Source organism: Psammomys obesus, unplaced genomic scaffold, assembly GCF_907164565.1.
Source record: "Psammomys obesus unplaced genomic scaffold, mPsaObe1.curated_primary_1811, whole genome shotgun sequence".
NCBI classification, from domain to species: domain Eukaryota; kingdom Metazoa; phylum Chordata; class Mammalia; order Rodentia; family Muridae; genus Psammomys; species Psammomys obesus.
Window position 1 is genome coordinate 2,355,256 of NW_026585685.1, and position 22,395 is coordinate 2,377,650.

General features: G+C 47.3%; 1 protein-coding gene across 2 annotated transcripts in view; it reads left to right on the forward strand.

Moving 5' to 3' along the window:
* Window positions 1-22,395, forward strand: part of Igsf3 (immunoglobulin superfamily member 3) — a 93,358-nt gene that overhangs the window by 38,948 nt on the left and 32,015 nt on the right. For both annotated transcript variants that reach the window (XM_055628435.1, XM_055628443.1), the window contains exons 3-5: window positions 13,766-14,143; window positions 16,467-16,877; window positions 21,814-22,203. In XM_055628435.1, coding sequence (XP_055484410.1) covers window positions 13,766-14,143; window positions 16,467-16,877; window positions 21,814-22,203 — 1,179 coding nt within the window. The remainder of the gene's footprint in view (window positions 1-13,765; window positions 14,144-16,466; window positions 16,878-21,813; window positions 22,204-22,395) is intronic.

The following is a 22,395-nucleotide window of genomic DNA, read 5'->3' on the forward strand; positions in this document are numbered from 1 at the left end:
TATCTATCTATCTATCTATCTATCTATCTATCTATCTATCTATCTATCTATCTATCTATCTATCTATCTATCTATCTATCGGTGAGCTCCTCCCATGGTAGAGTGAGCCACATCCATCCATCCTGGCCTCATGGTCTTTTGTCTGGATTGCTGTAGAATTCATCTCTGCACCCGCGATGCTGACTGCTTTGTGTTCCAAAGAACAAGCCAGATGGGCCCCAAAGCCTACTACCTATGTGTAGTCACAGTCGACGGGTCCTTGAGTTGTGCAGCCCCAGGGCTTCCTGTGGATGAGGGCAGTATGCAGCAGCCTGGACCACCACCAGTGAACTCCAGGGTCTAGGGAAAGGAAGAGTGATGAAATGTCACCATAAGCAACAGGTACGTGGGAAATCCCCAGGAGCCCCCCGTCAGTGCTCGCCAACTATTTATTTTTAGTTGAGTGCAGAGATCGCTCTCTGGAAACTGCTACACGTGTTTCAGGGGCCTGACCACCCGTGCTTAAGTCACTGCTCTAAGCAGGGACATCTGGTTAATAGAGTCCAGGGGCCCATCTGACCACACACAGCTCAACCTGGGTAGAATGAATCCGTGCCATAAATGGATCCAAACCCATGATATTGACTGTTTTAAAAGAAAAAATTGGAGGGCGGGGACTCAAACTTGAGCTATTGAGAAGGCTCAGTTGGTTAGGGTGTTTGGTGTCCAAGCTTGGAAAGCTGGAACCTAAGGGGGAGAGAACAGACTCCACGAAGTTGCTCCACGACCTCCACGTATGTGCCACAGTACACTCCCCCTGCACACATCCATCCCCACGCAGATAACAGCAACATTGATAACCACTGATGGTGATGTGAACTGAGCCCCTGGAGCTCGGACACCAGCTGGGTGAAAGGCATGCCATAGAGGCAGAGTCAGGGGCCCTGCCGGTGTCACAGCCAACAGGGAAATGATCAGCGTGAGGTGAAGAATGAAACTAGGGTCGGCACCGCATTAGCGGGCGCTGGGTCAAAACTTCCAGATTCTGACCTCATGGTTTATTTTTCTTACACATTAAACACAGTAAAGCTTTGGAAAGAGGTTTCCACACAACAGTTATCACAACTAATCTTTAGGCATAGCCGCATAGATACTCCCCAGCAAAGCAGCAAAGCGCCTATGACCTTTACAATAAGGATGTGCTCTGTTGGCTGATAAGCAGTGCCAGGGCAATGGGCTAAGGAGGGAGGATTTGTAATGAGCATAAGGATAGATCCTGTTGATGGAGGATACAGAGTTCATGGGGCTTCTTTCATAAAGGTGGGTTCTACTCACTGAGAGACAAAGCTCAGGGCCTGAACAAAGCTCAGGATTTTGGAGGATTCAGAGAGGCTGCCTCCATGAAATAGCAAAAAGACCACTAGGTTGTTAGACGACATCCACGCCAGCCTTCTGTGTGACCAGGTTTCAGGCATTTTCTTCCTTTGAAGAAGATAGGCCTGAGTGTTTAAGAAATCTAGGTCCTCCAATGCTCTCTGTGCCTCCTACAGCAGAGGACAAGGGGCCAGATGCTTGCATGAGCAGGGCTTCGAGCTACAGAGCGTTCTTCTGGTGACCCTTTGGGCTGTTCTGAAATCCCACCAGGCACTGTTTTATACGCACTGTCTGCTGTTTGTCCTCTATGCTCCTCCCCTCACCACAGATTCGCAGTGGTCCTACCTGACTCCTAAGAGGCCCACTTCAGCACTTCAGGCTGACCAGAGGGACCTTGTCAGGAAGGTGCTGGCTGGCAGAGTCTGCTAAGGAGTGAGAAGAGCCCTGGAGAGTTGCACAGGGGAATTTTGAGAGCTAGAGGGGCTTCCTGGAGTAGGACATGCTCTGCTCCTCTGAACATTCTTTGAGGGCTATATACCCCATTTTCTAACTCCACTGCCGGATACTGGGTACAGAGTGAAGACAGTGACTAATGGATATGGCAGACCGAGTTTCCTGGAACAGTGGCTTCTCCCTCATAGCTAGGCCTTGTTTCTGAGGCCATTGGAGAAGGCCTTCTGGGTCTGTCGCCTCCCTCTGCTGCCTGAATGAGGGACATTCTGACACTGCCTGGGGAAGCACCTCCAGCCTGTTTGAGTAAGGGCCAGGCCTAGTGGCCACTTTGGGTATCATGTATTGAGGGCATGCAGATGACACCTGCCATCTTTTGGGAGGACACACAGGAAGAACTAAATGCCGGAAGCCGAGAAGGAGTTAGTTTTTCTGAGCCTCCTTGTGTGGGTAGGGTGATAGGGCTAGTGAAGGTGCAGAAACACAGACAGCAGCCACTTTGCCAAAGATGGAGAATCTGGGGAGACTGTTGTCCAGAGCCTGAAATAGTGGCAGCAGGAATTATACATGGACTGTGACGGGGAGGCTGGTCTGTGCTGGTTTCCTGTGGCCCACAACGCCCAAAGAGTGGTGTCACGAGGCTGCCCTTTGCAGCAAGTAGCCCAAACCCAGCTTGTTTCCATCATTTCTAAGACCAGAGAAAGAGTGGGCAGGGTAATTATAAGGCGAGCATTTACAGGCAAGTAATCCCATCCTTTAACTTCCACCATTAAGAAAATAGAAGGCATTGACACACAGACGGAAGCACTGTGATTGACAGTTGCTTTGACTCCAAGTAGGGTAGAGGGAAGTGTCTGCCCTGTGGCTGTGGGCTGCAGATTCTCCACTGCTGTCCATCCCCTGGGAGCTTCTTTCCCGCTTTAGCATGGGTATTAGGAGAGGAGGAGAGGGATGAGAGGGGAGTAGGACTCACAGTTACTTTGCCTGCCTCTTCAGGAGGGGAGTAGAGGGGATACAGATGAGAGGAGGGGCAGAAGTGAGAGTGTGGGAGCTGTGGTCCCTGGGCTGTGTGATGGTGAGCCTGTCAACAGGAAGGAAGAGCGGGGGCCACTGGAAGCAAGTCTGGGAAGCAGAGAGGTGGATATTGCTTTGGGTGTGGTCCTTTTACTGAAACACACACAAAATGGTCACTGGGACAACAGCAAGGGAATTATATCAGTTTAGACAAGGAAAAGACAAGGCATGTTTAAAAAAGTTTGATACACACACACACACACACACATATCATATATATATGACCTTGTGAGGGAATACTGTATAGCTATTTACAAGAATACACATCAATATAAATATATTTAATTTTTAAAGATTTATTTAATTTTTTCTGCATGCATGCATGTATGTATGTATGTACACTGTATGCATGTTTGTTGGCTTCAGAGATCAGAACAGGGTGCTGGATCCCCTGGAACTGGAGTTATGGCTGGTTGTGGGTGCTGGGAATTAAACTGGGGTCCTTTGCAAGAGCAACAAGTGCTCTGAACTGCTGAGCCGTCTCTTCAGCCCCTAAGGTTTAATAGTTATGTTAAAATTCTGCACAATACGGTATGTTTTCAGTGGCTATATACGCGCAGTCCTACATCAAAGACCTGAGAGATTTGTCCCTGGGGCACGTTTGTGACAGTATGAGAAGGTGAAGAGGAGCAGGATTAGTATAATGATCAGAAGAGTTTGTGATATTCTGATTAAAAAAAAAAAATTTAAAAAGACCCAAAATGAAGCTGGTCTTCTGACCTAAGTAAAGAGCTCAGTGTCTCCAGTGTTCCAAGTTGTGGTTTAGCAGCTTCAGTATTTGGTCATAAAGGACTGTAAAAGTAACTTTTATTCACCTGATAAAATTGTTGTCTCAAGGCTTAGTGCCTCAATGTAGTAACCTAGGTCTAGTCCTGGAAGCTTCTAGCCTTTGTACAGTCTTATCTAGGCCTAGAATGTTTTAAGCCTCTGAGACTTACTGCTAAATAAGCTCATCCTTTCTAGCTTTTTCTGAGCTCTGGCTGGCTGATTCAACTCAGCTGTTCTGGCTCAAATACCTCTCCATGCTGACTGATTCAGACTGGCCTCTCTCAGCTTCTGACTGAATTGCTCTGCTTAGCCTCAAACCAGCTCAAGAAATCTGTTCTAATCTTCTGGCTCCTCATTCTCTGGCTTGTTCTGCCTTTGCCTATGTCTAACTTTATCTCTCTTTAACCTGTCTCTGTAAAAACTGCCTCTGAATCCTGTGAACTGAACTGCCATGAACTCAACTTCACTGCACTGCCTCTCAACTCACTGACTCAACTGGATGCCTAAACAGCACTGACTAGAACTCAGAGATCGCATACCTCTGTCTCTTAAGTGCTGGGGTTAAAGGTTAAATACCACCACACCTGGATCTAGGCTTTTCTTTACCTGAAACTTTGTCCTATACCAGGCTGGTCTTGAACTCAGAGATCTGGTTGCCTCTGTCTACTGGGATTAAAGGCGTGTCTGTATTCCAGTTGGATCACACAGACCTAGGTCTTTGGATATAATCTATTGCCAGAGCAGCCATGTTCTGAATTAAAATTCCTCTACAAAGAACTTCTTGGAAGCAGAGACCCGGCCCTAAGAGACTAGCTGAGTGTGTGTGAGACTAGCCATGTGCTGGGTCAGTCTGCAGTGCAGGAGTCAGGGACATAAAGTCATCTGGGGCAAAGTGAATCATTGGTAGTTACACCTTCTTAGAAGCGACATTAATAATTTAACATTTATTAATCATCTTTAGGCTATTTCTATTTTAGGTCCCCACTGGAGGAGATTCACATTTTTTTATTTTTCAAAGACTGAAAAGATGAATGGATGATACTCTTGCCCTTCAGTCGCTCAGCAGGCCAGGCTTCCTGTTGGTTCCCCTGACTGTTAATTTGGTATCCCTGCTGCTAAAGCCTTGCCCTTTGCTCGGTCTTCCAGCGGCCCCCAGAGCAATGATTCAGAAAGATGGGTCTGTTCTGTCTCCCTGTGTACCTCACTACCATCCTCAATTCTCCAGTCCTGGAGGAAGATCGCCATTATTAATGTGTCTCTTAGTGCCCTGTCCTAACTGAAACTGAAATGCCCTCAAGTCACAGGGCAAACCCAGGCCAGCTCCCTGCTCAACCTGGGACTGCAGCAGTGCTTCCCTGTGGCACATGAGACAGGTTCAGATGCTGCCTGCCTCTGTGAAGCATTTGGACCAGGCTGAGGGGGTTTCACCTGGTACCTCGCTGCCGATCATGCCCTGTTGGATTATAGTAGTCACTGTCCGTTTCTGTCGGGCATATTGGCTTAGACTAAGATTCTAGCTATCCTTCTCTCGAATGTCTATTTTGGTATCCATACCATAGGCTCTAAAAACACAGTGAGGGAAGGAATAGATGAGCACTGGTTATCTTCGCTGTGTAACAAACCACTCCAAGACTCAGCAGCTTCAAAAGCCACCGTGTTATGCTTACAGAATTTGTGGATTAAAAAATTTGGGCAGAGCACAGTGGGCTTGGCTGAGGCCTTAGCTGGGGAGGTCCTTAGGCTGGGAGATATATTGCATACTTTGATCATGTCTCAGCTCCCCCGCCCCTGGTTTTATAAAAGTGAGGACTCAGACACAGGTCCGTGCGCCTGTGGCAATCCTCAGCAGTCTCAGTACCTGACATGTCATATCTAGACCTTAGCCTGGCACGGCACTGGCCCAGACGTGACCTTCATTTTTAATGTACTTTATTTAGTGCAGGTGCATTTATCCCCACTTTGCTCACCCCTGGGTCCATGCCTTAGGCTCTGCCTCTGTCCTGTAACACCACTGAGCGTGTGTAAGTCATAACTTGCTGTGAGGGTTAAATCAGATCTTCTGTTCTAAGTATGTCTAACAGTGTCACATACTGTTCTAGGGCTCAGTGAGGTCAGCTGACAAGCTTGTATCTGCCTGTGTCCTGACCTGGAAGGGGATCTGACAAAGGATTTTTTAGCTTATCCTACTTCTGGGCCTCCCTTGGCCCATGGCAAGGAGAGTCCCCAGCTACTGTCACTGATATGTTGGTTGAAATGCCCTTGTTATCTGGAGGCTGTGTCTTCATGAGCTCAGCTGGCCTGTTTTAGGTTCCCTAGATATCAGAGGCTCTCTGGGCTCCCCATGATTTCCTTCAGGGCCAGCTAGGCTAGAAGGCAGATAGGTGCTTTATCACTTATCTTGGATACTCATGGAGCCACGGCGCCGGGGAAAGCCATTAGTCATGTTCTGTGTCATGGAGAGAGTTACTTAACCTTGAAGACCATTTCCTCCTCTGGTAAGTGTGGTTATAATGAAATCGACCTCATTCAGTCGATGATGAGTCCAGGTGAGGTGACGTGTGCAAAGCTGGGAGGGCAGGGTCCTTCGCTGGCCTCGTTCATCTTCATCTTCAAATGTCCTGTACTTGCTAATTTAAAAACTGGAGAAAAATGAGAAAATGGAGAACAGGAGATGTTGCCATTCTCGTAACAGGCAGGAGGCACCCCTGCCCTCAGCACTCAGCAGCTCAATATAATATTGTGAGTGCTTTGTTATTTTCCAGGGACAGGGTTTCCAACATATTTTCACTGTGTACATATGCTGTTTTGCATCTTTAACCCAAAGTTAAACATTAATGTTCCTTTTAATACTCCTAAACTTAGAGCTTTCGTGAGACCCATTTTTAGATCGATATCTCATATTGGTAGAAGTGAGATGAAATTTTAAAATACTCATTTGTTGGCTTTCAAGTATTATTTGCTCTCCGAGGTTCCCCAGGAGACTGGTACATGGTGCATTACATCATTCTCATATTTTATTTTTATGTATGTATATGTGTATGTGTGTATATGTATTGTGTGATTATGTGTATTCAGGTGCCCGTCTGTGTGTGTGTGTGTGTGGGGGGTGTGGGTGTGTCTATGTGTGTACACCTGGAAGTCAGAAGTCAGCCTTAGGTATTGTTCCACAAACACCACCAACCTTTTTATTTTTTAGTTTGAATTTTATTTTATGTGTATGGATTTTGTGCCCGCATGTATGTCTGTGTACCGTGTATGTGCCTGGTGTCTGCTGAGGTTATAAGACATCTTATAAGACACAGACATCTCCTGGAACTAGAGCTAACATGGTTGTGAGCCATCAAGTGGGTGCTGGGAATTGAACCCAAATCCTCTGGAGAGCAGCCAGTGCTCTTAACTGCTGAACCAGCCCTCTAACCCCATAAGCCTTGGTTTTGAGATGGAGCCTCTCACTGGTCCAGTGATCTGCCCATCCCTACTTCCCCAGAACTGGGATTAAAAGTAGGCATGGCCACACCAGCCTTTTTGTTTGTTTGTTTGTTTTTGTTTTTTGAGGAAGGGTTTCTCTGTGTAGCCCTGGCTGTCCTGGAACTCACTCTGGAGACCAGGCTGGCCTTGCACTCAGATTTTTTTTTAAACGTGTGTTTTAAATTGAGTCCTCATGTTTATGTGGCAAGCACTTTGCTGACTAAGCCCTATTCCCATATCCTAGGTATTTTGGTAAATCAGTGTGCCTGAGTCACATGCAGAGTCACTCGAAGAGTGAGCATTAAGGGTGGGGCTTGAGCTCAGGTCCTCAAGTTGTGCCGCAAGCACTTTCCTGACAGAGCTGTCACACGAGAGCCCTGTTCTCATAGTCTAGATGTTTGAATACGTGCTCAGTCATACATCTTGAACATAAACTGGATCCTGTAATAAGACAGGTATGTCCCTGAATCCCAAGGTGTGTTTCAAGAAATGATTGTGAAATGTTTGCCGCCGCTCCTTGGTCATGAATTGCTGAATCTTGTCACCTGAAGTCAGGCTTGCCAGGACCCGAACATAGTGACTATGGATGCATCCTTGGGCAAGCAATGCCTTGACATTTGGTTCTGGGCCTAGCCTTTAACAACCATGTCTGTAGGCCTGGGCAAGCAGCCTAGAAAGCTGAGTCATACCAGGTGAGCCATATGGCTGGAGACAGACAATCCCACCTGCCCATAGAACATGGCTCTTTTGGGCACTGAATAGTTCTTTTGAGGGTCTTTTAAAATACATGGGCTTTCCCCCTAGAATATATAAATATGTAGATGATGCAGTTATACGTTTAATCTTAGGCTTGGAAGGATTCTTTGTGTGTGTATACATATGTATATCCATCCATCCATCCATCCATCCATCCATCCATCCATCCATACATACATACATACATACATCTATACAAACATACATTTTGGGGTAGCAGTGGGGGTGGGGTGCCCTGTGACTCAGGAATTCAGTAGTATTTCAGGCTTGGAGTCTCTCAAGAAGCGATCTCCTCTGGGCCAGCTGGCATGTGAAGGATTGGCGAGGGCCGGAAGAGCCACTCTCTGTAAATCTGTCTGCTGCTAATAGCTTAATGCTGGCTGGTGGCACCAAGCCTCAGGTGGGCCCCATCTGTCTGCTCTGATGTCCTCACACAGAATATGTGGTCTGGGAGAGTAGGCAAGACCGTGCTCAGAAGCCATGTGCATTGTGTCTGCATTTCCCATGTCCCCACAGGTCAGTGGTACTCAGCCTCTCAAAGTATGGAGCCCTTGAGCAGGACCTTTGTTTCTGTCTTGGGCACCACCCTCCTGGCACAGTGTGTTCATGAACCTGAAGGCATCCTGTCCCATCACTGAGGGATTCCTTTTCTCCTTTTTCTCTTCTTTCTCCTTTTTTTTTTTTTTTTCTCCTGAGGTCTCATTGGATAGCTTTGAACTAGCTGTTTAGGTCAGGCTGGCCTCAAACTCAGAGATGTGCCTGCTTCAGCCTCTGCCTCCCAAGTATGCTGGGAGTAAAGGTGCGCACTCCCGTGCCTGGCCATCACTGAGGGTTTCTGCATAGGGTTCTGTTGCATGAGCATGCCTCATTAAGTCAGTGGCTATTGGTGATTTTACTCAGTCTCCAGCCCCTCTCCTGTTTCTGTAGGTCTAGGATGAAGCTGAAATTTCCAACCTGCTGCTCTTGGCCAACTTTGGAAACTCTAAGGGACCACCTTGAATCATCACATTAACACAAATTCTGCTGTGGTTGGAAGAGGCTTACTGGGTATAGAAGCCTCCTGTCATTAATACTGCAAGGGAGTTAGGTGCTGAGCACCAGACCAAATGTGCGTATATATGCATAAATAAACATATTGCATGCAAATGTTTATTAGACTATACTAGTAACTGTAGAAGAAATTTTATACAGCAGTCAGGCCTCTATTTTGGGGTAAAGATTTGGTTCATACTCCTTGCAGAGGAGTACAGTATAAAAAAGGGAAATAAAATCAGTTGTGGTCCTGTGGCCAATTATTTATTTTTTAGTCTTTTTTATAGATGACACTTGGTCTTTCATTTCTCATTGGATACGTGGCATTTGCCTATTACAAAGCAATTTGAAAAGTACAGAACATGTGAAGTTATAATTATTATTCTTTAAAGAAATGGTCCTCGGGGGCTGGAAAGATGTCTCGGAGGTTAAAAATACTGGCTGTTTTTCCAAAGGTCCTGAGTTCAATTCCCAGCAACCACATGGTGGCTCACAACCATCTGTAATGAGTTCTGCGGTGCCATCTTCTTATGTGTAGGCATACATGCAGGCAGAATACTATATAATTAATAAATAAATCTTTAAAAGAAATGGTCGTCATGGGGAGGAACCTGCTGTTGTAGACTAAGAGGGGAGGTGGTCAGGGGGATGCCTTAGGCAAAGTTGGGGTCCTGGTCTCTTTGAAGGCAGCAAAGATTAACATCACAGAGACTTTCCAGGACACTGAGGCTTTTGAGTGTGGAAGGGAATTATTCTATTGAGAAGAAAGTTGACTTTATTTCTGTGTTAAGAAGCACTCCCAGCTGGGTATGGTGGTGCATGGCTGTAATCCCAGCATTTGGGAGGCCAAGGCAGGAAGATTGCCAAGGGTTCAAAACCATCCTGCTACATAACAAGACCCTGTATGAAAAAAAAAAAAATAAAGAAACCCACTTTCTAAGAAGAACCCTATTTTCAGTGATGAAGTGCTGTTTGTAGGATGGGGAGGGAAATGACAGGGACAGTTTATAAACAAGTATGGCTGGCCGCGGCTAAAGTGCAGGAACATCTTTGTTTATTTGTCAGGACTGATTGTAATCAGCTTCCAGTCTGGTCCAGTTGCTTTGAACCTGCTGCCCTAGCTCATTCAGGCCACTTAACACTGTTTACTCTTTGTGGGGGGCAGGGTATAGGATCTGTGGTTGTTTAAGGTCTGTGAGCTAAATGCAATCTGGTTAAGCTTATTATCGGATATTGCATGGGGGGGGGGAGGCTCAGCTGTTTTCTTTGGACAAGAGGAGAATGGCATTTTGTGGAATCTTCAAAACTGGGAACTTAACGCTGTTGAGAGCTTTCATTTAGAATGTGTCCATTCATTTGGAGACCCGACTGGTCCTATACAGAAAGAGACATCGTAAGGCTGATGGTTTTCGGTGTGCGTGTGCACATGTGTGAGTGTGCAAGGCCAGCGTTCAACACTGGATGTCTTCCTCAATTGTTCCCAGCTTTTATTTCCTTTGAGATGGGGTCTCTTGCTGAGGCTGGAGTTTCCCAATTCTGTGAGACTGGCTGCCCCTGTGTGCATCTTCCCAGAGCTGGGGTCACAGGCCTGCAGCACAGCGTCATCTTTGTGGGTGGTAATGGGGATCTGAACTCAGGTCCTCCTGCTTGTGTGGCTAACTGTGCCATCCCCCAAGCCCAGTGCAGATGGTTCTTGAGTCTGATATACATCTTCAGGGTTACACGGGAGCACTGATGTCTCTGCTGCACTCCGTGGGGCTGATGAGATGGTAAGGCTACTTGCCACCAGGCCTCGTGATCCGAGTTCAGTCCTCGGAAACCACATGGCAGCAGAGAACCAATTACCCCAGGCTGCAGCCCGGATTGATGACATCATAAAAGGCACTGCTCTTTTCTGAAACTTGCCCTACCTCAGTGCCTCTGTGATTTCACTGTGGGTCCAAAGGTGAGAAGCGGTTCATAACGGTGCTAGAGTTTTCTGACCCACCCCCAGCCTCCTCTGCAGTGGGTGTTGGCATGTTTGTGGCTGTTCAGCAGCAGATCCCTGGAGTAGAAAGCAACCTGAATGTCAGGGAGGCCTAAAGTTATGATTGTAGTTGTTTTCATGGTGTTGTGCATTCCAGGAGTACTCCAGTGTTGGAACTACTGTCACAATGTATATGGATATATGTATTTAAATTGTCATAAAAGTATCCCAAACTCATGTTAGGCTCCAGATTTTAATATATTAAAAATGACTGACAGTTGTTTTCTCTGTGGCTGCTTTAAATATAGCAGTGGTTGTCACCAAGGATAATGTAAGAGGTTCTCATGTCACTTTGTCCTGCTTAAGTATTCCCTCCCCTGCCATGTACGTGTGTTTGTGCGGGGGCCTGGAAGGGTGGGAGGGTGTGGTTTGGGGGAGTGGTGCGTGCACGCAGCACAGGTGGACAGAGGCGTGTGTGTAGAGGGGGAGTGAATGGTAGGTGTCTTCTCAGTCACCTTGTGACATTATTTTTGAGACAAGGGCTCACTGACTCTGGAGCACCCCTTGTTCTGGCTCCTGTCCAGAAATTGGCTAAACCTGCTGGCAAGTAAGCCCCTGTTGCTACCTTTCCAGGGCTGGGGTTACAGGTGGGTCACCTTGCCTAGACAGTAAGTTCTGGGGGCTTAGGCTTGTGTCTCAAGTACATTAACTGACTAAGCTCTCCCCTCACCCCCACCCAGCCTTTTGTAAAACAACAAATTTTTTTTTTTTTTAATTTTTATTGTTCTTCTTTTTCTGCTTCTGCTAAAACTGGGATGGGGTTCTCTGTAAGACTTTGAAACAGTTCTGTGCATGTGGGAGTGCCACAGGGCCTCTTGAAGTCTGTTGTCTTGCAGATTAGGCCAGCGAGCTAAGAGGCTCAAGGACCTTCTGGGCTGGACTGAGCTGTGCTCCCTCCACCAGGGTTGCCATTATCCCACCTCTTTAGCTGCCGAGTCTGTTTTAGAGGTTTCCACTGGGTAAAATGAAAGTTTTCGTGGGAGCAGGCTGTAGCTCTGGGTAGGTGTGAGCAGCCAAGATGTGGTCATTCCCAGGAGGCTACTGAAATGCCCTCAAGCAGTTATTGACCAAAATCTGCGTCCAGATCCATTGCATGCATGTCAGTTTGAGACTTAGCATGTTTCCCTTGAGTACTAATTGTGTATTAGGTCCCAAGTCAGGAGCTTTTTAGACATCTTATTCAATTTTTTTTCCATCTTGCACATGGGGAAACTGAGGCTCATAGTCCCTAAGTAATTTATCTAGTGTCTCAGCTGGCAAGTAACAAAGCCAGAATTGCACAGTTGTCTTCTCTGAAGCCCTTTTTGTAAGACGAGCCCAAGGTCTGGAGACAGAAGTGGGTGTCCAAGATGACATGGTTGGGTATGGGCTGAGCTGTTAACCTCTGAGGCCAGGCTTCACATGCTTTTTGCCACGCATTGCTGTCCCTGGCATCCACCTTACCCAGCTGCTGCCCAGGGAGCATGCAGAGAGGGAGAGGTATCTCTCCCATGTTTGAGCGGCTTAGGAGTAGTCAGTGTTGTGCTGATAAGCCAATCTATTTTCTATTACTGTAACAAAGTATCTAATGTGGAGTGTTTATTTTAAATAGAGGTGGTTTGTTTGTTGTTGATTTTTTTTTTTGCCCATAGTTTTAGAGACCAAAGACCAAAGACTATTGGTTGGCCCTATGTGTTCTGGTGAGGGCCCCTTGACTGGGTCACGACAGGGCAGAGGTATCCTGGCAGGAAAAGGTGCAAGAGGGAGCCATTTTATGGTGAGGCAGAAAGCCAGAGGAGGAGGAGGAGTTGGTAGGGTTTTTGTTGTTGTGTTTTTTTTGTTTTGTTTTATAATAGCAGACCTTTAAGGAAGCTAACTCATCCCAGCTAGGAACACTGATCCCTTCTAGTGTTCCCAGTGACCTCTTGACCTGGCGGCCTTAGGCTTCACCTCACCAAGGGCTCAGCTTCCAGCCTGTGAACCCTTAAGGGAAACATTCAGACCATGTTCAAAGAAGCATTCAGATGGCCTGGGAGGCGAATCTGAATCTCGATATTTAATTTTTGTCCCTGCGAGAGAATGCATTTGTGAAGGACTTGGAGAGGGTAGGCAGAGGCAGAAGTGACCTTGGAGAGCTGTGTCCATACCAGAGGGCAGGGGCTTGGTGGCCAGTAGAAGCCAAGAGCCCAAGGGCAGCCATCAGTGTTCAGATCTCTGTGCTCCCTCTCTGCTTTGTCAGCTGGTGGGAGTCTGTTCGGCTTCGCATTTCTGTAAACTGGCAGGCATTGCAGGATCTGCTGGCCTCTGTTTGTACAGGGAAAGGAGATGCTCTTTGGGATGAGACAGAAATAAAGACTGCAGCTCCCCCCCCCCCCCCCCCCGCCCCACCCCAATAAAAAGACTCAATGACTTTCTTGGGCCAGCCCTGCTAATCATGGGAGAAACATTTAATTTCAGCAAGATTACAAGGCGGTTGCTTTTATTTGTTTTTGCCTGGATTTGTGCCAAGGATTCAACTTTTTCTGTTTATTTTATTAAAAACTTTATAAACAGCATTAATAAATAGATATAAAACTGCCGAATAAATGACAGAGACCAAATGAAATTCACAAGGGTCAGCGTTGAGTAAGTAACAGAGCCACGTCCTTGTGCGATCAAATTCCCATATATGCAAATTAGATACAGAGCTTTACTGCTCTGTTTTAATTAATATTTATAAATCACAGAGTGCCTTGGATAGGGCCAGTAACCTATTTATATTGCCATCATGTCACACAAATAACGAACCCCCTGGGGACTGCTGACTGTTTTGCATTTGGTCAGAAAAGTAAGTACGTTGTTGTGTCTGTCTCCCCTTAGGTGTGGTGTCAGCTCAGCGCCAGGTCACCGTCCAGGAAGGACCCTTGTACCGCACAGAGGGCTCCCACATCAACATCTGGTGTAACGTGAGCGGCTACCAGGGCCCCTCTGAGCAGAACTTCCAGTGGTCCATTTACCTGCCCTCTGCCCCCGAGCGTGAGGTGCAGATCGTGAGCACAGTGGACTCTTCCTTCCCCTACGCCATCTACACCCAGCGAGTGCGAGGTGGGAAGATCTACGTGGAGAGAGTCCAGGGCAACTCAGCCTTACTTCACATCACAGACCTGCAAGCCCGCGATGCCGGGGAGTACGAATGCCACACCCCCAACACCGATGAGCGCTACTTCGGGAGTTACAGTGCCAAGATGAACCTAGTGGGTAAGGAGACATTGCTGTCCCAGGGCTGGTGTCAGACCCGAGTCCCTTCAGCTTTTGTTGCCTAGCGTATGACTGGAAAAAAAGGTTCCCCGGCTGTCTTAGAAAACTGCATTAGGGACCATAAGTGAGCACACTATCTGTGTACGCTTGTGAACACTAGACGGTTAAGGCTGACACTTAGAAAGTTCTGCAAACATTAAGAACCTCAGCCGATAACCAGACCTTTTGCTGGTGAAGGGCAATGAGTATATAAAGGCAAGATCTGGGTGCCATGGCTCAGGCCTGTGATCCCAGCGTCCAGGAGGCTGAGGCAGGGTACTGTCCTGTGGCAAGGACATTTTGGGGGGATAATTTGAAGGTGTGGCTTGGAAGGTAAAGTGGGCAAGATCAGCAGGAAGAGAGGCAAAGCTCCAATAAGAGGAAAGGCAAAACTCCCGCCCTCCAGAGGCCAGATGGAAGGGGCAGTGAATTCACACCAACAGAGGCTCGTTTTGGGATTGCAGTAACATGTGAGGGAAATCTCAGGAGAGTTTCTGCTCATATAACCCAGTGAGTTCCAGATGCTCATAAGGAAGAGAGAATGAGGAGGGAATGAGACCATTTTGAGGCATCCCGAGTGATTTCAGTGAACGACCTGGGGGCGGATTGTCAGACAGCAGTAATGGTTCTTTTGGGAACTGAGTGGATCTCAGAGGCAGATAGTAGCTTGTGCCTGACGCTGCCTATATACAGTTGTGTTCTTTAGTCTCCTCTGTAGATATGAGTTTAATTAATGAAAAGCCAGAGAAGAAACAGAAGGTAAGGGCTTCTTCTGCAGGCCTGCTCTTTAGGCAGACAGGCATTGTAATATTGCAGCTTGAAACATCTACTACTATCTAAAGGGCCTTTCCTCAGTGTGAAGTAATCGGCATACAAGAGTCCCTATTTTTCTGTGCAATTCCCTGGACTCCACCTCTTAGAAATTATGAGCAAAAAAGACAGGTTTTGAGGTGCAGGGAGAGAATAGGGCTCCAGATACTCAGACCTCGCTGGCTGCGTGCTAAGAGGCTGTGAACTGCCTGTCTTCCTGGATGCTCTCTGCACGATGGAGAAGTTGTAAGCTGCAAGTGTAGGGAGCATTTAGTATGGACATTCCTGGCCACCCATTGCCTGTGAGAAGAGACAGACAACAGCCAGGCTGTTCTGGTTTGTCCCCGAGTCCTTTCGGTTCTCTACTCTTTATTTTCACAATTAAGCAGGGCATGTTGGTGGGTCTTTTGTCAATAAGGACACTGCCTTTGTTTAATTTTTGTTTCTGTAATGAGCCTGTATCCTAGTAGGAGGCCTTTAAGCCTCAATCTTGGGATGAGTACAGGGAGAAAAACATACCCTTGTGAGTGCCTTTCTCAGACAGCAGAGACAGTGGAGTGGGATGGCATTTAGTCTTCAGGATAAAGGTCAGAATAAAACTCCAGTCAGTGATGGAGATGCAGAGCAGTATCTTCATTTGCCTGAGTCTCTTGTGTGCTGTGGCTTCCTTCTGCTGTGGGCCACTTAGATGAATTAATGCAAAGTGCAAAGGAGCAGGTCAGGCCTAGCAGTGCCCATCTGTAATCCAGTTACTTGGAAGGCTGAGGCTGCAAGATCACAAGTTCAAGGCCTTCTTGGACAAAGTAGTGAGATTTGTCTCCACTTTAAGGTGGGGCCTCGCTTTGTAACTCAGTGGTGGAGGACTTGCCTGTTATTCATGAAGTCCTAGGTTCTAGCCCCAGTACTGGAGGAAAACAAGGAATGATGGTAGTTTTCTCTATTCCTGATTCCCATTTTTTTTTTTCAAATAGCCTTCTAAGGACAGTGCATTGATGGAGGGAAACTGGGAAATGAGATGGATTCGAGGGAAGGGAAAAGGGAAAGAAGTCTAGAAATATAAAGCCAGAAGGTCCAGGAGCCGTTCGCAGTCAGAAGTGAGGTTAGAGATCTCAAAGCAATACCAAAACCAAACCAAACCTTATTAGGCCTTCACAGTTATTCTTAAACAGTATTCTCAGGATGCCCTTCTGTTGTATACATTTTCAAAATAAAACCTATCTTTGCTCTGAGTGTCATTAAAATACCAAGCAGGTGTCAATATCAAAAACATTATCTTAGCTCTTACAACAGAAGAGGGCATTTATGTTTATATCTTTTTGGGGTTTTCTATGGCCTTGAATCGACTGTCAGAGGCTGCCTCCGTTGAGGCAGTAACAGTGGTTTCTGTGTGGAGTAGGGCCCTCGCCTCCCAGAGGGTGAATCTTGGATTCTGTGGTGTTATAACTTTCCTCCCTGGGAACGTTCTGTGTTCCAGTGATCCCAGATTCCCTGCAGACCACGGCTGTGCCCCAGACCCTGCACAAAGTGGAACAGGACCCACTGGAGCTCAGTTGCGAAGTGGCCACTGAGACCGTCCAGCATAGCCACCTGTCCGTGTCCTGGCTGCGGCAGAAGGGTGGCGAGAAGCCCGTGGAGGTCATCTCCCTGAGCCGGGACTTCATCCTGCACTCCAGCAGCGAATATGCCCAGAGGCAGAGCCTGGGGGAGGTACGGCTGGACAAGCTGGGCAGAAGCACCTTCCGCCTCACCATCTTCCACCTGCAGCCTTCCGACCAGGGCGAGTTCTACTGTGAGGCTGCGGAGTGGATCCAGGATCCAGATGGCTCCTGGTACGCCATGACCAGGAAGCGCTCCGAGGGTGCTGTGGTAAACATCCAGCCCACCGGTCAGTCTCTCGCAGCTTCTTGTCCTTTACCTGGTAGGGAGTCAGATGTTGGAGGTGGGGCACCTTGTTTGGTGTCTGTAACAATACAGTAGGAGTTTGACTGAGGTTAGAGAAGTTTGTAGCCTCAGCTGGAGAAAACGCGTACACAGACCCAACTTACAGTGAGTCGCAGTGAGTCACAGTCAGCTGCCCACACTGGCCCCTGCTCGTTGCCATATTTGGTGCAATATATGGTGTCATACATTATTTTCAATAAGAAATTTGGGTTTTGTTTTTTTTTTTAAGATGAGAGATTTTGCAGAAAAGTCGGGTTAGAGAGACGGCTGAGTGATCAAGATCATTTGTCGCTGTTGCAGAGGACCCAGGTTTAAGTCCTAGCTGACCTGTGGTGGTTCACAATTGTTCCAGGGGATCCTTTGCCCTCTTTTGATCTCCAGGCACATGTGTGATACACACGTATGCATGCTGGCAAAACACTCAGATGTAAAATAAAATGAGTATATCTTTTTAAAATTTTTGAAATAAGAGATTTCACAGAAAATCTTTGTGTCTTGTGACTCTGGGTTCCCATGCCTGTTAGCCACGAATGACACCCAGTTTGATGATGTGTCACTAACAGAGGACATTTGAGATGATGAGCCTCCTGGCGGATGTGTGAAACAATGAACTAAGGAGGTGTTAGTGTACCGTTATTTTTATAATAATATTTCTGCCATTTTTAACAAAACTTCTAAAATGCTTTAACACATACTGTCATGTCTGTGAGGCCAGAGGATGGCTTCCTCACGTCATAGGTGAGCACACTGAATGCAGAGTGCTCTGTGGTGTGACCTGGGAACAATCAGAGTGTGTGCCATGAGGCTGTCATGGAGCATTAGGTCCTGCTGTGGACACTTGGTCACAGGAAGACCTGGGTAGCTTTCTTGAGGGTAAAGAATAATATGTTTGGGGCTGAGTTAATGATGCTGACCTGGCAAGCTTCTCTTGATATCTCCTGCGACTCCAGGTTCCATTTGGGGTTCTTGTGCCTGCAGGGCTCCAGTTTTGAACTGACAGCAGTTGCCGGCTGTGTTGGTGGAGCTGGGGCAAGCTCTCCTGTGGGCCTGGCTTTGGAGGGTGGTCGTGTGCTGTCACTGAGGTGGCTGGAAGGCCCTTTCTCTCAGATGAGGAGGGTAAAGTCTTTTCATTACAGGTGGTGGTACTCCTGTCAGAACCTGTCTCTAGGCCTCCCTGTCCTGCTGGTCCGTTACCATGGTCCCAGCATAGTACTCTGACATTTGAGACAGTGCTTCAGATTCGCCATATAATGAACTTTCTGAGGCCTCTCTGAAGTCCCAACTCAGAGACTCCTGGGGGCAGAAGCTGTGTTTCTGACAGGCTTCCCAGGTCTTTCTTCTCCTGTCTACATTTTGTCTAGCACAGCTAGAGGGAGCAGGGCTAAGAGGATCCTCTGGACACCTAATGGCTGTGAGAGCAAAACAAGATTGGTTTCTGGGTGATAAGGGCACTCTTAATCCACACTTGGGACCCAGGGCTCCTAGTGGCTTGTGGGTCTTCTAACAGTGAGAAGTTTACCCAGGGGCTTTAGTTGCTGCTTATCCTTTTCCTTACTGGTTGGTTTACGATCAGTGTCAGAAAAGTCTGGGCGTAATTTTGAGTCTTAATGCTTTTAAATTAGGTTGCATCAGCTAATCTTCTTTATTTTAATCTCACCAATTTGGAATTAGGACATTTTGAATTTGTCCTGCAGACATATCCAGACTGAGCTAGCAAAGGAAAATTTTAATGGAAAAAAAAAAGTTGATAACTTCACTGTGTGTAACTTCACTGAGGAGTAGCAGCTCCACCTTTGAGTCTGTTTCTTCATGTTTATTTTAGCAGACATTAGTCTGTACAGCACTGAAGGTGCTGGGCAAGCCATTAGGCGAAGTCAAGGTGAATGGCAGTGATCTGGGTACTTACAGTGCTAAGTGCTGTGTGCATATTGAAGGCTGTTCTTGCTCTATGTTGTCTGTATGGCTCTTACAGCAAATCTAGGAATTCCAGTTCCTCTGGTGATTTGAGCTGTGTCAATATTAAGCAGATAGCATCAGGAAATGTGGGAGAGCATAGGTCATTTGGTAGCTGGCAGGCAGAAGAAAGTCGAGTGACCAGATGTTGAGTTCTAGATTGAGTGGTAGAGAAGGAAGGACCTGCAACTGCATGCTGTGAGGTAGAGAGCATGGGCCTCTGTGGGCCAGAAGCTGTCAAGCTGTTCTTCTTGTAGGAGGTGCTTGGGGTGTGCCTGAGAGGCACACTTGGGTGATTACACTTCCTCAGATACATGTGTGGGCACCAGTGGGTACAGGACAAGAACCTGTGTGCTCCTCTCTTGGTTCAGCCAGTTGTTTGCCCCATTGAACAGTGAAAAATTTGATCCGAAGTAAAGGAGGTTTTCCCCTGCCCCCTTATACCTTCTGATGAACTTTGAAAACCCCCACTGCAGGGAATTGAGATTTTTTGTTTGTTTGTTTTTAAATCAAGGATTAACCACCTGCTTGCATAATTTAGAAGGAAGAGCTCAGGTGTGTGGAGGAGGGCATTCGAAAGTTTATTAGACAGGTTGGGTGTGAAGTCAAGAGACAGGGTTAAGAACTCATTTGGCCAGGCTGTGGTGGTGGCCTGGGAGGCAAAACCTGGCGGTAGAGGCAAATGGATAGAGATGAGATGGAAGGAGGAAGCCAGCTAGTTGTACATCATCTGTGGTTCCCTGGACTGGGGGGGGAAAGGGAGAGGAAGGGTTGTGAGGACATGCAGAGCCCTGCTGGGAAGTTTGCATCTCTGTTAGTGGCAACATTGGTTGTCTTTAACTTAACCAAGGAATCCACCTTGTAAGCCGACTCTCAGAGACATTCATAACAGCACACACTTGTGTCTGGACATGGGCACATAGAACTGTTAAAGACTGAACCTGCAAGTGAGGAGGGTTCAGGAGAGTCAATGGGGCAAGAATAGGAACAAGCTCAAAAGCTACCTGGCTATAGGAGGTGGTCAGAGAATAGGACCCACCATGGGGAACAGAGTGGTCAGGCAGGGCAGGGGAGAGGCAAGAGGGAGGAACCAAGGGAGGAGAGCAATCTCAGAGGCTGAGATCACTCCAGAGGACGAGGGTCAGGTCGACCATTGGTGTCTTTCACTAGGTCAGTGGCTTGTGAACAAGGAGCCAGGAAGCCAGGTTGCAGTGGCTAGGGAAAAGGGATATAGAATATCCCAAGTAAAATTTCTTAGTCAACTGGCTGGACATAAACAAGAGCAGATTGCTCTGCAGAGAAGGGGGTTTATGTCTTCAGCCAGGGAATGTGAAGGCTGCATGAAACATGGGGGATTTTCATGAGCAGCACCTAGGTCTGCCAAAAGAGGAAGCCATAGTGGTGACCCACCTATCATGGGCAGATGACAAGGTCTGAGGTTCTGGGCTCCCCTGATACACTGTGCTGGCAGTCACCTGGCAGGGAGTGCCTTTTAACATTGATGGTGGATTATGAATTACTGTACCTTACTGATCAGAGGGCCAATGATAATGGATAACACAGGCACAATCTCTTCTGGGTTTGTTTACCTAGCAGATAGTGGCAGAGTTAAACCTGCTGCTTTCTTTGTTGTCTCCCAGGACTGTTTCACTTGAGAGAGGGAGGTGGCCTCAGATGACACATTGGAGGTATTGTTAAGAGGGCTTTGCACTGACAGGAAGTTTGGGCAATAGAGCTAGTTACTGATAAGAGATGGTGTCTAGCTCAAGGACTGGCCTGTGTGGGAAGGAGGGGATGTTGAAGCTAAGCTGGATTGGAATGGAGAAGCGCTTACTTGGCTTACATCCATACAGGAAAACAGGACTCTCACGTGCTTGAAGAGCGTGAGGGATGGTTGGGGATGGCTGAGGCATGGATACCAAAGGTGATAGTGATGATGGCCTGGAAATGCCAGAGGGAGGGCCATTGTGGTTGAGGTTGATGAATTACTAGAAAGTTCACACAGCACTGTGATGTGGTCCCCCCCCCCATATTCTCTGCAAGAAATATAGCTAGAACCGGAAAGAGTTAGGAACTACAGCCTCCCACAGCAAGAGGAGATAATGCTACTTCCTCCCAGACTTAACTCCTTTTCCTGTCCCCTCACTTCCGCTGTGAGTGCCTCTTGATATAAAATGATGTCTCTGGAGTCGACCATCAGCCATGTACTGTTTCTTAGAGAGCCCTGAAGCTCTCTTCTTAGATGAGCCTTGCTTGGGTTGACTCCTGTGCCTAGATAGATACCAGTTCTTTGATGAGTTCGTGCCTTGATCCTTGCCATTTCAGATGTGCCTGGATGTTAGTGGAAGCGGGTTCTTTCCTACCTTGTCTGTCTAAGGTAATGGCCTGGCAGGTTGGAGACTGATGCACAAACATTCCATGTAATGCAGCTAGTTTATCCTGCCCACATCTAATTTTCAGTGGTAGAGAGAAGAGTCTCAATAAACTCATCTGAGTGTTGATCAGAATTGGGGTCAGCAGCTTGACCACTTTAATTTGTCTCACAGAACTCTGTGAGACAAGTCCTACAGTATCTGCTGAACAATCATACTTGTAACCATGTTGCTTTGTTGGAGCTCAGGCCTAGACCCTTTGCCATCTGCCATCTAGGAAACCAGGCTTGTCTGCTGGAGGATTATTCTACAGCAGCATATTCCTTGATAGAGCTCAGTTAGTCTAGAAGGGAATGGTAAGCTGGGGTTCTAGTATTTAAAGGTTTGCTTGGCCCCAGATAGCCTTGGCTAGAGTTGGATTTTCATTCAAGATGAATACTGGGTCTCTCTGCAGTTAGTGTCATGAAGAAGGTCAGGGGAACAGGGATGTCTTGAAGTTTGGTGGGCTGCAGCCCTTATTTGCCCAGAATGCATCCAGTTTGTTTGTGTTCCCAGACAAAGAGTTCACCGTGCGTCTGGAAACAGATAAGAGGCTGCACACAGTGGGTGAGCCAGTGGAGTTCAGATGTATCCTAGAGGCTCAGAACATTCCCGACCGGTACTTTGCCGTCTCCTGGGCCTTCAACAGCTCACTCATCGCCACCATGGGGCCTAATGCTGTGCCGGTCCTCAACAGTGAATTTGCCCACCGTGAAGCCAAGGGACAGCTTAAGGTGTCCAAAGAGAGCGATGGTGTCTTTGTGCTGAAGATATACCACCTCCGCCAGGAAGATAGTGGCAAATACAACTGCCGGGTGACTGAGCGAGAGAAGACTGTCACTGGCGAGTTCATCGACAAGGAGAGCAAGCGTCCCAAGAACATCCCCATTGTCGTCCTCCCCCTCAGTAAGTAGAAGCATGCTGCTTACTCATTCTTGGTGCTGTGGCTAGTGACATCATGGAGAAATAGTAGGAAAGAGAAGGAACAGAATTTGGGGTAAAGCTGATTAAAGAGAGGCCTCTTCACCTCCCCCAGCCTTGGGTCTGGAGAGCAGCAGGGGTGTGGCTTGGGCTAGAGGTGGTACTCCCAGGCTGAGC